General features: G+C 45.9%; 2 protein-coding genes across 2 annotated transcripts in view; both read right to left on the bottom strand.

Moving 5' to 3' along the window:
- LOC111964606 (paxillin) overlaps positions 1–13,468 on the bottom strand; it is a 49,571-nt gene that overhangs the window by 2,487 nt on the left and 33,616 nt on the right. The window contains exons 7-8 of the mRNA XM_023988469.2: positions 1,054–1,212; positions 225–398 (exon numbers count right to left, since the gene is read on the bottom strand). Coding sequence (XP_023844237.1) covers positions 225–398; positions 1,054–1,212 — 333 coding nt within the window. The remainder of the gene's footprint in view (positions 1–224; positions 399–1,053; positions 1,213–13,468) is intronic.
- LOC111964630 (proline-rich protein 36) lies at positions 2,722–10,956 on the bottom strand. Its single transcript, XM_023988479.2, has 3 exons — positions 9,214–10,956; positions 3,485–3,760; positions 2,722–3,168 (listed from the first exon to the last, which is right to left on the bottom strand). Exons 1-3 carry the CDS (start codon positions 10,537–10,539, stop codon positions 2,722–2,724), a joined length of 2,049 nt encoding a protein of 682 aa, XP_023844247.2. The 5' UTR covers positions 10,540–10,956.

Raw genomic sequence — 13,468 nt, 5'->3', positions numbered from 1 at the left:
AGGATATGAGTGAGTGTTGATGTGTGGAGTGAGACAGGACACACTAATGAAAAACAGAGATGGTGTGTGGAAAAGATGGCTCAAAGATGGTCTGTGGGATTCAGAGTGGCATCGTGTGTGTGTGTGTGTGTGTGTAATACTTAAGTCCAGTATCGGTCCGTTGCAGTAGTAAAAGCAGCAGTGGGGTGTTTGCGTGCATTCGTTTCTGTGTGTGTAATACTAACGTCCAGGATAGGTCCGTTACAGTAGTGGCAGCGTGGGGAGAACAGGTTGTGGTAGTCCTTCTCACAGTACGGCGCTCCGTCCCGCTCAAAGAAGTTCCTGGAACCGATCTCCTCCTGACAGTGGGTACACACAAAGTGCTCCGGGTGCCACGTGCGCCCCATGGCGGTCACCACCTGGGCACAGGGAGGGCACAAGACAGACGCATCACAAATCTAAACCAGGAGCCTCAACCTAAGATTTTGTGAATCTGGAAGCGCATTCATAAACCGCCTCAGAGTAGGATCAGGTACCCCCTGTGCATGTAAACGTAATCATTAGGATCTAAAAGACCCCTGATCCCGGATCAGCGCTCCAACTAGGAGTCTTTATGAATACGGGCCCCATGGGTGAATCCTCATCAGAGATGTGCGTATGACTATGCCAATGTCCCATTGACATCAATGTATGATTGATTTCCACCGGTTAATGGTGCATATCTCCAGTTCAGATTCAGCCCTCACTGTGGAACAGTGACCTTCCTATGGTGGACAAAGTACTTAACCTTATTTCCATTACCAGCAAACATTGATTATATGGAGGAATGCAAACCATGCGAGCTATGTAGGCAGCTCAATCTAATCATGAGCACATTATTCACACCTACTGTGGTATTGACCGCGAGCAGTCAAAATGGATCTAGGAATAAATTCAACGGGGACCCAAAAATGTATGTAATAAGCACAGTAAAGGGTGCATGTAAGTGTGTGAATATGGCCTGTGTGTGTGTGTGTGTGTGTGTGTGTGTGTGTGTGTGTGTGTGTGTGTGTGCGTGCGTGCGCGTAAGGTCACCTGTCCAACTATGGGCTTGTTGCAGGCCCCACACACTCCCTTGGCCACGGTCTGGACGCCCAGTTTATGGAGGTCTGACTGGAGGCTTCCCAGCATGTTGTCCAGCTTGTTGGCCTGTTTGGGGGGAGCCGTGGGCAAGCTCTTCCCCTGGGCCAGAATCTGTGGACGGGTCACACACAGACAGACATGTCAGAGAAAGAAACAGACGCACAGAAACAGACACGCAGACAATAAGCAGACACACTAACACTCGCATGTAGAAACGTACACATGCAAACAACACAGTTCCACAAATAGAGATCCCTTCCCAACTCATGTTCTGCTCAACTCACACAAAACCCAATTAAAGCGTAGAAGAGTCACTCTTCAACAACTCTGCTGATTACATCTGAACGTAATTGCTCCCCTGGGATCAAGCCTCTTGAATTTAACTGAGTCTTCATAGACACAACAGTAATTATTCTTGACGAAACGGAACACACTCTCCCTGGGCTTATGTGACGTGCCACAGAAATCAGTCTTTTTAATGGCTGAAATGGAGAATGCCGCTGGCATGCATGCCAGGCTAGAAAGAACATGTTCGGCTCATCGCATAAAAGCTGACATTACATAAAGCACTGCAGTCCAACCCTGGGACTCTTCAATCTGACTACTGTCTCCAAGAGTAACTCTGCTTATTAGCTACCTATAGAGTCTATTGATTGTCTGTGTGTTGTTGAYGGGCAGAAGCAAGGTGGGAGGGAACTACACTTCTCAAATGGTTTGGTCATTGGAGCTTCCTGACCCAGTCAAATTCCACAGAGGGAAAAAATAGCCTGTCAGTGGGCCTACTGCTTACAAAAAACGTGCACACACACATAAACGCACACACGCACGCACGCACACACACAGGGACTAACAGTCACGTACAGGCAAATTTCACTGACGAAAGGCAACCCTCACTAAACAGCCACCCTTCCATCTGGAGTAAAATCAAATACCAACTTGGCTTGGACCTTGATGTGTTTGTTAAAGAGAAAGGGGTAGGTCGAATATGATATTAGATATGAAGAGAAATAGTGGCATATAATAACAGTGTCTTAACAGAACACTATGCAGTCAGCTAAATCACGAGTCAAGTTATTTCAACCTGTTCAGATTTGGGCTTGGTCAAAAGGTCTTGGCAAGTTAAACAGTCAAACGTTAGGTCTGAAATGCCTATGGTGGAGGCAAGTCCTTTGGGAGGTGGGAACCATTCCAGCAACATGACAGGAATCAGGACAGCGTGGCTGTAATATCAAGGAGAGAGCCATGATGTCTGTTCCCCACCAACCACCCGATACTGATTTCAAGGAACGACATGGCCCAAGTTGGCGCCGCCGGGCGCCATTCTCCAAAAACCGAGACGGTTCACTCGCCAGCCTGGATGTCATACTCTTTCATCTCTACAGAATGGATTTCACACATCCTTAAAGAGCTCCTTCCTTATCACAACCCCTCTCCTAGACTCTTGGTGGAGAAGTGGCTAGAGATAGGGCCCAAAATACATCTGTTTTCTCCACACACACACTCACAGTGAAGAGTTTTGGTTTTGACAACACATGTCCACTCAGACAGACGACTCAATACAGACCATGAAATAGAGAATAAAGTTGGTGATAGTGAGAAAAGAAAGAGGTGAGAGGCAGATTAGGCCAAAGAGAGAACGGGAGAAATAGAGAAAACAGAAGGATAAACGAACAGGGTGGATTGAGTGTTCCATGCCTCCATTGGTGGGAAGATGGGATCGTACTCAGTCTGGCAGCCAACAGACACAAAGACCTTGGGCGGAGGGGGCGGGGTGACAGACTTGGGCGGGGGGCTGGGTTTTTTGGGCGGGGCAGGTTCCCTGGATGGAGGGGTGGGCTCTCTGGGAAGTCGGCCATCTGCAGGGTAGGGGTGGGCTCTCTGATTGTCCACGGGGGGGGAAGGGTGCATGGCGGGGGAGGGGTGGTACCCTGGGAGGGGGCGAGGGGGGTGGGGGAGGAGGCAGGGGCGGAGGGTCTGCTTGACAGGGGTTTGCTTTTTGGGCGCCGGGGGGACTGCGGAGGGGGATGACTTTTCTCTGAGGACAGGCGAGTCAGGAGGGATGACGATCTGGGTGTGGGAAGAGACAGAGAGCAAGAGAGGAAGCTCAAAAAAATGGAAGTGACAATGAAACACAGGAAATAGAAAGCCTCAGGTGGAGCAAAAAAACATCAACAAGTGGTTACAGAAGAATACGGTTGAGAAACTGTTCGCTAGTCATAGTCCATCTGTGTGGTATAGAACATTGCCTTGATAACGTTACTCTAGAATAACAGCACTAATCAAGGAACACGCTACTGGAAGGTGCTGTATTGCTCTACAACTAGTCGGTCCAAATTTGGCCCAATGAGATGACTTAGCACTGGCTCCGGCCACATCTCTGTACCTTGTCCACCACCGGCGAGGCCCTGGCTTCCCGCATGCGCTGCGGGTTGTTCATGACGATGACCCCCTCAGTGAGCCAGTCGTCTGACTGCTTCTTGCGTCGGCGCTCAACGGCGCGTTCGATTCCCAGCTTGCCCTGCAGCTCTGCGATGAGACAGTCCTGGGAACTGCTCTTGGTGAAGATGACAGGACCCAGTTTACGCCTTAACACATGCCCGTCTCGGTACATGGGGTGCACGTTGGGCGTCTCTTTGGTGCGGCGGATAACCGACTTGAGCTACAGAGTTGGGTAGAATGAAGTAAGGGGGGGGGGGGGCATGGTGGTGCTTCCCCATACCTCCCATGATGACGCACATATCGGGGATGCTGCAGAGCCAGGCATGAAACACCAGGAAGCACAATCCTTCAGGCCAGGCCGGCTGATCGCAAAAGTCAAACGGCACTCCACTCGACTCCATTCCATTACACTCTTTTCCGAGGCAGTCTATTTCACACGTGCTAGGCTGCAGTGTGTAAGCATGCTGGGTGATTGAAAACACTTAGCAAACGTCCATTCTTCTCAGCGCAAAAATATACAGGGCAGCAGGTAGCCTAGCGGTTAACAGCTTTGGGCCAATAACCAAACGGCCACTGGTTTGAACCCCGAGCTGATTAGATGAAAAATCTGTTGATGTGTCCTTGAGCARGGCACTTAATCCTAAATGCTACTGTAAGTCACTCTGGATAAGATAATGACTAAAATGTAAATGTAAAATACACGATGTGCAAAACAACGACTAGAACTCTAATGCTCATGCAATACACAGGCAGGCGTAAAATGCAAGCAGCAAAACCGATGGTCTTAGATTCTTGTAGTAATGTCACTGTAGAGAAGTAGCTAATGTCCTTGAAAACAGATTCTAAAACTTGGTTCCACAGGTCCATATAAACCCTCTCTGCTCCACTCGCATGTTTAAGGTTTGTCCCTTCTCCACCCAAACATGTGCACAGAGAWTGTGTGTAGTACCTAGCCCTGTGGAACACCCGTAGTGAGACAACATGGTGCAAATACAGACCTTCTTCAAGTCACCTGGAAGAAGCGGTAACGCGGTCAATTCAAATCAAATTATTCTTCCTTCACACCACAGGCTCTATTTTCGGCTGCCGCCAAGGAGGCACAAGTGTCAAACACATGTTAGTTTGYAATTTCGTCATGTAAAAATAGGCATTTTTTAACCTTTACGCCARGTTCGGGATTTTACCTGTCTAACATCAGCTCGCTGAGATGGGTGGCAATATTTGAGGTGTGTTCTTAAAAACAAGAGCAAAAKTGACAATTTCATGCAGCGCTGAAGGGAAATTTTAAGACCCACCAAAAGCAGGTCTTAACGGTAAACRCATGGATTTGGAGAGTGGAAGCGCAGCCTATCCAGCCATGACGCACAGTCCCTATGGAACGAGAAATGTGCCTTTTGCGCCTGTGAATCTCGTATTTAGAAACATTAAAAAAGTATTGATTTCCCTCCCATTTCATTTCATTTYATAAAAGAACATGCATAGCCTACCTTCCCCTTAATCAAGGCTGGTTTAGCAGCTTCGGATAAGTGTGTATTTTTATCCTGGCCATGCATTAACCAAGTCGCCTATGAATAAAGAGGTTTTAAATGGCCTACTGAGAGTGCCTTAAAATATGAGTTTTTTGCCTTCATGCTTTTTTATGATTCACAATTGACACACCTGCATAATTAATTTAGCTTGTTCAAGTAGGTTATCCATGCCCATTTTCAAAGAGTGCACCTCGTACGATTACCAAAGACACGCTCATCTATACTATTCAGTCCTCCTATACGGCCATGTCAACAGCGGACCAATGCATTCGCCAAATAGCAGCCTATCAATAAAGGATTTMGCTCGTGAGACTGCGTTGAAATAAATATGAAATCACCAAAACTTTATTAAATGATCAAGTTTGGGAGCAGCAGAAATAGTGAGTAGACATCCCATTTATCATTATTTTAGCTCCCGTTATTATTTTGGACGTGCGTAAAAGACTCCATACAGTCTACCTTTATATATCCACGGGAAGCAACGATGGTGCCTGCAACTGTACTTAGACATAGCTTATTTGTAAAACAAGCTGCTGTTTCGTTTTGTTTAGATTTTGATTATAAGCCGTATCAATAGTGAATTTAATCTAACTTATTAACAACATTTGGCATGTCTATGGCTCAGACATAATGCAATTTACAGTAGGCCTAGCCAGTGTGAATGTTATATTTAACAATATATTTCCAAATTGAAGCCATACACTTAGGCTTCATACAATGTGGACTGCAAACATCTTCAACATATTTAGCAAAGATGGAATAAGCCTACATACATTTTGTTATTTTGTTTCTGTAGGCTATGCCAAACCTAGATAATGGCGCCGGAGGGGGATGGCTGCGTTTTATGGGCTCTTAACCAACCATGCTATATTGTTTGTTTKTTCGTATTGTTTGTAACTTATTTTGTACATAATGTTGCTGCTACCATCTCTTATGACTGAAAAGAGCTTCTGGACCCTAGAACAGCGATTACTCACCTTGAACTGGACAAATAATTCTTCTTTAATGAGTCGGACGAGAGGGATTTACTCCAGACACCCGACGAGGCCCTCATCCCCGTCATTCGCGGGAGAAAGAGATGGAGATATCGCGGAAGGAGATCTGGGTGCCTTGTAAGGATTTGTTACTTTTCTTTCTTTAAAAAAATGAATTCTGCATTGTTGGTTAAGGGCTTGTAAGTAAGCATTTCATTGTAAGGTCTACACCTGTTGTATTCTGCGCATGTGACAAATAAAATTTGATTTGATTTATTTAACAAACTAGGCTATAACGGACTAACATTCGAATTGGAGTTGATGACAACACAAAACATAAAAGATGGTAAATACAAAACTTTAAGAAATATTTAGCCATGGAGCATGTTCTGATTGGCCAGTGAGGGGTCAAGCCTTGACATACCTACAACTTGTTWATTAATCAAAACCCAGCCCTTTTGCCATCGCCAGCTACTGCACCCATAATTCCGKTTGTGAAWATAGCTAAAATATTTCTGACACACTCCCAAACCTATAGCGCTACCGCCAGCGCTAAGATTGACCATTGAGTTAGGTTTGTTGAAAATACAGCCCCAAGTGTGTTAGTGTACATGTATGGTGACTTGAGGAGGTCCTCTGTAGCAGGACCTCCTCTGCTAAATAGCATATATAATATATTAGGAGGCATATAATCCAGCATATTGACATGAGGTGGCAAGCTACACACAGCAGTGCGGTGAAGGATTGCATCACTCTTGATTGTCCAAGTGACAAGCTCACAACTGCAAGTTGAGACGTGCAATAGAGCCATAAACAACACACAGCGGACATTTCCACATGGACCACAGTAGGCAGTTAACCCCCTTGACCACAATGAAAAAGCTTTAACAGGTTTTTAGACATTTTTGCAAATATACTTTTTTTTTTTTTTTGAAATACCTTATTTACATAAGTATTCAGACCCTTTGCTTTGAGACTCGAAATTGAGCTCAGGTGCATCCTGTTTCCATTGATCATCCTTGAGATGTTTCTACAACTTGATAGGAGTCCACTTGTGGTAAATTCAATTGATTGGACATGATTTGGAAAGGCACACACCTGTCTATATAAGGTCCTACAGTTGACAGTGCATGTCAGAGCAAAAACCCAGCCATGAGGTTGAAGGAATTGTCCGTAGAGCTCCAAGACAGGATTGTGTCGAGGCACAGATCTGGGGAAGGGTACCAAAAAATTTCTGCAGCATTGAAGGTCCCCAAGAACACAGTGGCCTCCATCATTCTTAAATGGAAGAAGTTTGGAACCACCAAGACTCATCCTAGAGTTGGCTGCCCGGCAAACTGAGCAATTGGGGGAGAAGGGCCTTGGTCAGGGAGGTGACCAAGAACCTGATGGTCACTCTGACAGAGCTACAGAGTTCCTCTGTAGAGATGGGAGAACCTTCCAGAAGGACAACCATCTCTGTAGCACTCCACCAATCAGCCCTTTATGGTAGAGTGGCCAGGCGGAAGCCACTCCTCAGTAAAAGGCACAAGACAGCCCGCTTGGTGTTTGCCAAAAGGCACCTAAAGACTCTCAGACCATGAGAAACAAGATTATCTGGTCTGATGAAACCAAGATTGAACTCTTTGGCCTGAATGAAAAGCGTCTTGTCTGGAGGAAACCTGGCACCATCCCTATGGTGAAGCATGGTGGTGGCAGCATCATGCTRTGGGGATGTTTTTCAGCGGCAGGGACTGGGAGACCAGTCAGGATCGAGGCAAAGATGAACAGAGCAAAGTACAGAGATATCCTTGATGAAAACCTGCCCCAGAGCCCTCAGGACCTCAGAATGGGGCGAATATTCACCTTCCAACAGGACAATGACCCAAAGCACACAGCCAAGAGAACGAAGGAATGGCTTAGGGACAAGTCTCTGAACGTCCTTGAGTGGCCCAGCCAGAGCCCGGACTTGAACCCTATCGAACATCTCTGGAGAGATCTGAAAATAGCCGTGCAGCAACGCTCCCCATGCAACTTGACAGAGTTTTAGAGGATCTGCAGAGAAGAATGGGAGAAACTCCCCAAATACAGGTGTGCCAAGCTTGTACGACACCCAAGAAGACTTGAGGCTGCAATCGCTGCCAAAGGTGCTTCAACAAAGTACTGAGTAAAGGATCTCAATACCTATGTAAATGTGATATTTCTTTTATATGACAAATTAGCTAAAATTTCTAAAAACCTGTTTGTGCTTTGTCATTATGGGGTATTGTGTGTAGATTGATGAGAAAAAAAACWATTTAATCAATTTTAGAATAAGGCTGTAACATAACAACATTTGGAAAAAGTCAAGGGGTTTGAATACTTTCCGAAGGCACTGTATATCCTTGTGAAGTTCACAATAGCCAACATTCTACACAAGGCAGAAAATACAAACTCCATGCATCACTTCTCAAGTAAAACTTTGACAAGATGCCCTATATATTCAAGTCCTTGTGTCCTCATGTTGTGTTCATGTGAGTCACTCTCCCAAAATAAGAGCCCATCTCAATCACTTCAACTTGATAATAACTGACATACTGTAACAGAGCTAAGTTGAACTTGAATGAGCCTAGTGGACACAGTCTGATCGCTGCTTAATCCAAAAGATGGGCATTTGGAATAAGCCAGAAAATTGACGGTCCAATCAGCATCCTCTCAGAAACAGTGGGTGGGTTTAGGACAAAAACCAATTCAGTCAAACTTTGCTTTGAATTAGGCCATCCTCTGATTGGTTGAAGGTGATCCAATCGCTGACAAGTTAGTTTTGAATAATGCCCCATTACAGACAGACTCGAAGATGAGAAATCCCAGACATATAAGTGAAGTGAAAAAGGATGGTGAATTTAGCGATCAGACTGATTCCACCAGGCTAGAATGAGCCATTATCAGATAAAAATCCAATGGCATCATATATATTAGTGATCATTATCATCTCTGTATGTTACTGGCTCCGTTACACCTATCAGTGTGTGACACCACCAGTGCCAGGATACATGGGAAAGATGAAATGTGTCAAAGTGGGGATTTGGCCTCAAACTTGGCCTAATAAAAGATAAACCATACGGTGTCTTAGAGCCTTTAATCTCGCGTGCCAGCTTATTTTGGGAGAGCGTTGTTGCGGGTGGGTGGTCTGTTGGACGGGAGCATCGTACTTGGCCCGAGGTGGACAGCCTCTCCACGGCCGAAGGCTGGTTCAGGGGCAGGTCCAGGGTGGTCTCGGGGGTCCCTGGGCACGTCGAGGGGGTCAAACAGTCGTCCATCCAGCTGGCCTTGTTAAGGGGGGTCATTGTCCTCTCGCGCCCGTCCAGGGACGTGCTGTGCCTTGGGTTAATACTTTCCTTGTCCTCCCAAGTCCTTTCCTTGTCTCCTGCCATGGCATAAAGCTCCTCTTTGTCCTGATGAGTCTCCTTGGCATGCTCCACTTCTCTCTCTGGCAGGGAAAAGTCGAAGGACAGCAATCTGTCAAGGGTGTCCTTCAGCAAGGGCTCCCGACATGGCCATGTTATCCCCAAGTCAGGACATGCAGTAGGGGGCTCTGCTAGCTGAGCAGCAGGTGTTTCTGGATGCTTCTCCTTCAGTGGGGAAAATGGATCAATGGAAGCTGACTGAGGAAGGGTGATCGTTTTAGAAGTGGGACTCTTAGCAACACTAACAGGAATGGGGCTCTTAGCAACCAGAACTGGACGGGGGCTCTTGGCAACTGGAAGAGGACTGAGGCTTTTAGGAATCGGAACAGGACTGGGGCTCTTAGCAACCATAACTGGACCAAGAGTCTTGGCAACAGTTATAGGACTAGGGGTCTTGACAAGAGTCATGGGACTAAGGGTCTTGGCAAAAGGTACCAGACTAGGGGTCTTGGCAAAAGTTACTGGACTAGGCATCTTGGTGGTCTTTGTATACACTGCAGGACTGTTGTACTTTACAACGGGGGCAACAGAAGGATAGGGGGTCTTTGGCAAAGTGTGGCTTGTGGTGTTAGAGACCACAGTGAGGGACTCCATGTGGGAGGTCAGTGTAGTTCTCACGCTGGGATCAGTAACTCCTTCCAGCTGTGTGTGAATCTGGGTGTACTGGAGGCTCTGGGACGAGGCCAACAAAACGGAGGAGGCTGAAGCAGCTGAGAGGGGGGTGGAGGAGGGAGGGCCAGAGCAGGCATCTTCATCTATGTGGAGTTCTAAAGGAACAGGGTTACAGGAGTGGGACGTGTCACTGGGGGGCTCCAGCTGCAGATCACCAGGCCCAGTTGGGTCTCTGGTTACAACTACTGGGGAAGCAGGGGCTGCAGGTGACTTAGTCTCCAAGGAGGCGGGTTCTGATCCTTGACTGATCAGGAGGGTATTCATATTGACAGACAACTGAGAACCAGACTGGAGGATGGGCAGCACAGAAACAATAATAGAAGACAGGGAGAAAAAAAGGGGAAATGGTTTGAGGAGAGGTAGAAAAGGGAAGTTGCCACAGCGGCAGACATGCACCATGGCAAATGAATCATGACAACTTCCTCAATAAAGCTGTGTGAAAATTGGCATTATATATATCACAGTGATGGATATACAATCATTCACATTCCACACTCATTGCATCACAGTGTAAATACATTGTTGTATTGTGGGATCAATAAGGTAAATGGTAGGAAATGCCTGACCGAATGTACATTAGAGTCTAGACCACAGCAACACTACAGCAATCTACCTGTGTGAAGAACCCCCACATCCATGCTAAAAATCAATATACAACCAACCTTTAAAAAGCAACACATGCACCATTCATTTGACTGCACATTTCACCCTACAGTATGTCCCTTCACCCATCTGCATCTGCCTACCTCTCTTTCCTATCCATCTCTACACCGTTGAATAAGTAGGTGTGTCCAAACTTTTGACTAGTACTGTACATACGCACATACAGCACCAGTCAAAAGTTTGGACACACCTACTCATTCAACGGTGTAGAGATGGATATTTTTATTTTTACTATTTTCCACATTGTAGAATAGTGAAGACAACAAAACTATGTATTAACACATATGGAATCATGTAGTAACCAAAAAAGTGATACAACAAATAAAAATATATTTTATATTTGAGATTCTTCAAAGTAGCCACCCTTTGCCTTTATGACAGCTTTGCACACTCTTGGCATTCTCTCAACCAGCTTCATGAGGTAGTCACCTGGAATGCATTTCAATTAACAGGTGTGCCTTGCTAAATGTTAATAGGTGGAATTTCCTTCCTTCTTAATGCGTTTGAGCCAATCAGTTGTTTTGTGACAAGGTAGGGGTGGTATACAGAAGATAGCCCTATTTGGTAAAAGTCCATATTATGGCAAGAACAGCTCAAATAAGCAAATAGAAATGACAGTCCATCATCAGTTTAAGACATGAAGGTCAGTCAGTCCGGAAAATGTCAATACTTTGAAAGTTTCTTCAAGTGCAGTCGCAAAAACCATCAAGCACTATGATGAAACTGGCCCTCATGAGGACTGCTTCAGGAAAGGAAGACCCAGAATTACTTCTGCTGTAGAGGATAAGTTACCAGCCAGAAGAAATGGCTGCAGTTTTACGGTCGCCCAACCAATTGTGCTATTATGTGGGTTTTTTTGCGTTATTTGTAACTTATTTTGTACATGTTTCTGCCACCGTATCTTACGGCAAAAAATAGCTTCTGGATATCAGGACAGCGATCACTCACCTCAGATTAGACAAAGATTTTTTATACAACAAGGACGACGCACAAGACATTCTCCAAACACCCCACAGGGCCGACATCCCCGTTATTTGCAAGAGGAAGCGACGCAGGTACGTACAGAGGACAAAGAGCTGGTTGCCTGGTCAGGACCCGGAGAAGGCACTGGGAAAGCTGCCGTTACCGTCAATACTACTCACCAATGTGCAATCATTGGACAATAAATTAGAYGAGGTATGATCACGAATATCCTACCAACGGGATATAAAAAACTGGAATATCCTATGTTTCACGGAATCGTGGCTGAATGACGACATGGATATTCAGCTAGCGGGATATACGCTGCACCGGCAAGATAGAACAGCACACTCCGGTAAGACGAGGGGGGGGTGGTCTGTGCATATTTGTAAACAACAGCTGGTGCACGAAATCTAAGGAAGTCTCTAGATTTTGCTCGCCTGAAGTAGAGTATATTGTGATAAATTGCAGGCCACACTACTTGCCTAGAGAGTTTTCAGCTATACTTTTCGTGGCTGTTTATTTACAAACACAGACAGATGCTGGCACTAAGACCGCACTCAGTCAACTGTATAAGGAAAAAAGCAAACAGGAAACCACTCACCCAGAGGCGGCGCTCCTAGTGGCCGGAGACTTTAATGCAGGGAAACTTAAATCAGTTCTACCAAATTTCTATCAACATGTTAAATGTGCAACCAGAGGGAAAAAAATTCTAGATCACCTGTAMTCCACAAATAAATCCKACCACAACTCTATCCTCCTGATTCCTGCTTACAAGCAAAACTTAAAGCAGGAAGCACCAGTGMCTCGGTCTATAAAAAAGTGGTCAGATGAAGCAGATGCTAAACTACAGGACTGTTTTGCTGTCACAGACTGGAACGTGTTCCGGGATTCTTCCGATGGCATTGAGGGGTACATCACATCAGTCACTGGCTTTATCAATAAGTGCATCGAGGACGTTGTCCCCACAGTGACTGTACGTACATACCCCAACCAGAAGCCATGGATTATAGGCAAAATTCGCACTGAGCTAAAGGGTAGAGCTGCCKCTTTCAAGGTGCGGGACTCTAGCCCAGAATCTTACAAGAAATCCTGCAATGCCYTCCAACGAACCATCAAACAGGCAAAGCGTCAATACAGGGCTAAGATTGAGTCATACTACACCGGCTCCGATGCTCGTCTTATGTGGCAGGGCTTGCAAACTATTACAGACTACAAAGGGAAGCACAGCTGCGAGCTGCCCAGTGATACGAGCCTACCAGACGAGCTAAATTACTTCTATGCTCGCTTCGAGGCAAGCAACACTGAGGCATGCATGAGAGTATCAGCTGTTCCGGACGACTGTGTGATCACGCTCTCCGTAGCCAACGTAAGACCTTTAAACAGGTCAACATATACAAGGGTGCGGGGCCAGACGGATTACCAGGACGTGTGCTCCGGGCATGTGCTGACCAACTGGCAGGTGTCTTCACTGACATTTTCAACATGTCCCTGATTGAGTCTGTAATACCAACATGTTTCAAGCAGACCACCATAGTCCCTGTGCCCAAGAACACAAAGGAAACCTGCCTAAATGACTACAGACCCGTAACACTCACGTCCGTAGCCATGAAGTGCTTTGAAAGGTTGGTCATGGCTCACATCAACACCATTATCCCAGAAACCCTAGACCCACTCCAATTTGCATACCGCCCAAACAGATCCA

The sequence above is a fragment of the Salvelinus sp. IW2-2015 genome, linkage group LG1 (assembly GCF_002910315.2).
Source record: "Salvelinus sp. IW2-2015 linkage group LG1, ASM291031v2, whole genome shotgun sequence".
Lineage (NCBI taxonomy): Eukaryota > Metazoa > Chordata > Actinopteri > Salmoniformes > Salmonidae > Salvelinus > Salvelinus sp. IW2-2015.
The sequence above is the reverse complement of the archived record's forward strand: the minus strand, read 5'-3'. Positions and strand labels throughout refer to the sequence as shown.

Bases quoted from the DNA above. Each gene is read 5' to 3' on its own strand.
- LOC111964630 (XM_023988479.2), bottom strand. From the start codon at position 10,539: ATGGTGCATGTCTGCCGCTGTGGCAACTTCCCTTTTCTACCTCTCCTC. The intron at 3,761-9,213 runs GTACGATGCTCC...CCAACTCTGTAG, and splicing joins GGCTGTCCACCTCGGGCCAA to CTCAAGTCGGTTATCCGCCG. The intron at 3,169-3,484 runs GTACAGAGATGT...TCCCACACCCAG, and splicing joins CCTCGCCGGTGGTGGACAAG to ATCGTCATCCCTCCTGACTC.